Below are 3,836 nucleotides of genomic sequence, written 5' to 3' on the forward strand. Positions count from 1 at the left end.
TTTTTAGTAGAGACAGAGTTTCACCATGTTGGCTAGGCTGGTCTAGAACTCTTGACCTCAGGTGATCCACCAGCCTCAGCCTAGCAAAGTGCTGGAATTATAGGTGTAAGCCACTGCATCTGGCTAAAATTTTTATTTTTCTATTTGCTGGACTCTTTGAACCTATCCATTTTGCCTTTTAAAAGTACTTAGGTATAAATATAGATATTCATTAACTCAGCATTGTTTTAATCTGTATTTCTAAAGGCTATTTAAAATGTCAGAAGATCAGACCAAATTAATTCAAAAATGCATACTTGAGGCTGGGGCACAGTGGCTGACGTCCATAATCCCAGCATTTTGGGAGCCTGAGGTGGGCGGATCACCTGAGGTTAGGAGTTTGAGACCAGCCTGGCCATCATGGTGAAACCCCGTCTCTACTAAAAATACAAAACTCAGCTGGGCATGGTGGCATGCGCCTGTAATCCCAGCTACTCAGGAGGCTGAGGAAGGAGAATGGCTTGAACCTGGGAGGTGGAGGTTGCATATCTGAGTGGTGAAATTGTGATTCTTTTTTTCTCTTTGTCTCTATTTTGTGAAATGAGTGTTTTGTTTTTATATTGGAAAAATATTATGTTTTCAAATGTTATACCTATGAAACTAAACACAAGTAATAAGAATATTAGTATATCATTTAATGTGGTTTCTCATGTAGCAGGTCAGCATAAAAAATATATTTAAATGGCTGACATAATTTTCTAAGAATACATATGCATATTTTTTATAACATTATTAAACAGCAGCACCATTACTTTAATCCCTCATTTCATTAACCACTATATACCTGTTCATCATTTGTATTGTCATGTGTTTTTTAAAAATCTAGATGAGAAATATTCGATTATCTGACTTCACTGAATCCTTGAAAAAGATAAAACGCAGCGTCAGCCCTCAAACTTTAGAAGCGTACATACGTTGGAACAAGGACTTTGGAGATACCACTGTTTAAGGAAATATCTTTGTAAAAAAACTGCAGAACATTTTACTTAACAAAAGAGAAACACAAGATCTTCAGTGAACAGTCATCAGCTACAGAAACAGCCTAAGTTTACAGGACTTTTCAGAGTCTTACATATTTGTGCACCAAACTTGAAGATGAACCAGAAAACAAACTTAAACAAAATACACAATGCAAATGGAATTTTTTGTTGTTTAAGGCCTTTCCTTGATGGTCACTGTTATCCCAATGGACATTGTAAGTTAGAGCACAACAAAAACTGATTCTGGTCTTCTTTACCAATATAATCATAATGTAAATAATCATTTGTATATTGTGTGTTGCAGATGAAAGTATTCCAGAGACAGTGAATGGTAGAAGACACAAGAACCTTTGGTTGTTTGTCTTCTGATGTCTTTTTCTTAAAATATTAATTTCTCCTACTTTTCTTTCCTATTGTTGTCTTAACTGTGGGCGATTGGAATGCCAAACACTCTTAAATTTATTTTCTTTTTTTTTTTTTTTTAATAAATTCAGTGTGCCAAATGAAACTTTTTTCCTAAGTAACTGTAATAGGAAAAAGTTTATTTTGAGAATTCGTTCTTCATAAATCTATAGACATTAAACAATTGTTGTGTTCTTTTTACCTTTTATTTTTCTATTACCTTGCTACCAAACAATTTAGATAGCAATATAATAGCAACAAAGCAAATCTGGTAGAATAGAGAAGGTTTGAAGGTTTGAGTTACTCTGTCATGTAACATGTAGATCAGTCCTCATGTGACCTGCAGTATTTTTTTTTTTAAGTATTTGTCAGAAATCTATTGTAGACTGTTAACTTCTTCCTTATGGTATTTATTTTCTGAAAGAATTATTCTGATATTTAAGAGAGCCAATTTTAACTGCTATGAAAATGTTTTCCAGTGCAAGAGAAGGGAAATACTAGGAACTAAGACATTTCTAATTTATTGCTTATTACTTTCCTAATGTTTACAGGATAATTATAAGCCAGTGAAACTACTATCTTTTATTCTTGATAATTATTAATCCCTTCAATGAAACTTTTAAAAACTGAAATTTTATACATGGCATACATTTTTCTAGGTTCCTTGTGCTTGCTCTATTAACTCAAAAGTTCTAGTTCTAGTCTGATCTGCCTTTTGTTCTCCCAAAATGTATAGTAATTCTGTTTCTCGTTTGTATAAATATGCCTGGATTTTTATTATAAAAATGTCATTGTAGGGAGTAGAGACTCATATCATGGCCTTTTAAATATTGTAATAAAGGCAAATAGATATTTGCCCTTAGTTTACTGGTTAAAAGTTTGTTTACAGAACTTTTCTCTGGTGCTTAAATGATGCTATGTAAAATGTCATGGGTAGGAAGAATATTTGTAGTAGTAACAAAAATTTTTCATTTTGGAAAGATTTCTTAGGTTTTGAAAGAGTATATTAAAATAAAATCTTGTCCCTACTAGGTAAGAACCTTATAATGAAGACATACATTCTTCTTAATTTTACTCTTGCTCTTTTTAAAGATTTGTCTGAATATAGAAGATGCATGATTTCTTAGGATGATATGCTTTTTGTAGCCATAAGTTAAATCATGTCTCTTCTCATCATGACTTTGGAACTCCCTGAATAACAAAAGTGAGAGTTGAGATAAATAGAGGAAAAATTTTTTAAGCCAGAGCTATGCATATTTTAGGTGATGGGTAGTATCCTTTTAAGGTCTCAAACATTACAGCATCAATTATAAATTATTAATATTGAAAGGTAGTAATGAAATATATATGATGAAAAGAGTTGAGAAATTCTAAATTAAGACATTTCAGTTAAGCTCATAAAAATTTCATTTTATCTTTGGGAGGCTGAAACATGTGGATCATGAGGTCAGGCGTTTGAGACCAGCCTGGCCAACATGGTGAAACCCCGTCTCTACTAAAAATACAAAAAATTAGTCAGGCGTGGTGGCACACGCCTGTAATCCTACTCGGGAGGCTGAGGCAGGGGAATTGCTTGAACCTTGGGAGGTGGGGGTTGCAGTGAGCCGAGATCGTGCCACTGCACTCCAGCCCAGGTGACACTCCATCTAAAAAAAAAAAAAAAACCCACATTGGTAGGGAGTGATGGAAAATTCTTATTTAAAATAATTAAAAGAAGTTTTAAAACAAAAACAAAAAGTTTTTTAAAATGTCATTTTATTTTCATTTAAAAAGGGATTAACATTATTAATACCTGGATAACTAATCATATTAAAAGACTATGTGGTTCCAGCTCAACTTTTAATATATTGTATCCTTTAAAATTATCATGAAGATTATAATTCTTTTAGGAAAGTTTTTCTTGTTTTTTCTTTCTGTTTTTTGTTTGTTTTTGAGACGGAGTTTCGCTCTTGTTGCCCAAGCTGGAGTGCAGTGGTGCAATCACGGCTCACTGCAACCTCCGCCTCCCAGGTTCATGCAATTCTTCTGTCTCAGCCTCCCCAGTAACTGGGATTACAGGCGTGTGCCACCATGCCCAGCTAATTTTGTATATTTAGTAGAGATGAGGTTTCTCCATGTTGGTCAGACTAGACTGGTCTCAAACTTCTAACCTCATGTGATCCACCCACCTTGGCCTCCCAAAGTGCTGGGATTACAGGCATGAGTCACCACACCCAGCTGGGAACATTTTTTAGATAGCAAAGATTTCAAATGTTAAGAGAGATAAAAGTCAGGTTAATACTATCATAAACATTGAATCAGAAAATCATCACTATATAGAAATTGCTTTCCTGATCAAGTCTGAAGTTCAGCTAGTGCTAGAGAACTACTTTCTATGACTTACTTTAACCAAGTTGTATTTTAAGCTGTTTCTTT

At 34.0% G+C, this 3,836-nt stretch overlaps 1 protein-coding gene across 1 annotated transcript in view; it reads left to right on the forward strand.

Annotated features, from left to right (window-relative positions):
* Nucleotides 1-2,645, forward strand: part of SPAST (spastin) — an 83,572-nt gene extending 80,927 nt beyond the window's left edge. The window contains exon 17 of the mRNA XM_037740764.1: nt 866-2,645. Within this exon, the coding sequence (XP_037596692.1) occupies nt 866-988 (123 nt within the window). The 3' untranslated portion in view covers nt 989-2,645. The remainder of the gene's footprint in view (nt 1-865) is intronic.
* Nucleotides 2,646-3,836: the final 1,191 nt, after the last annotated feature.

The sequence above is a fragment of the Cebus imitator genome, unplaced genomic scaffold (assembly GCF_001604975.1).
Source record: "Cebus imitator isolate Cc_AM_T3 unplaced genomic scaffold, Cebus_imitator-1.0 Scaffold88, whole genome shotgun sequence".
Taxonomy (NCBI): Eukaryota; Metazoa; Chordata; class Mammalia; order Primates; family Cebidae; genus Cebus; species Cebus imitator.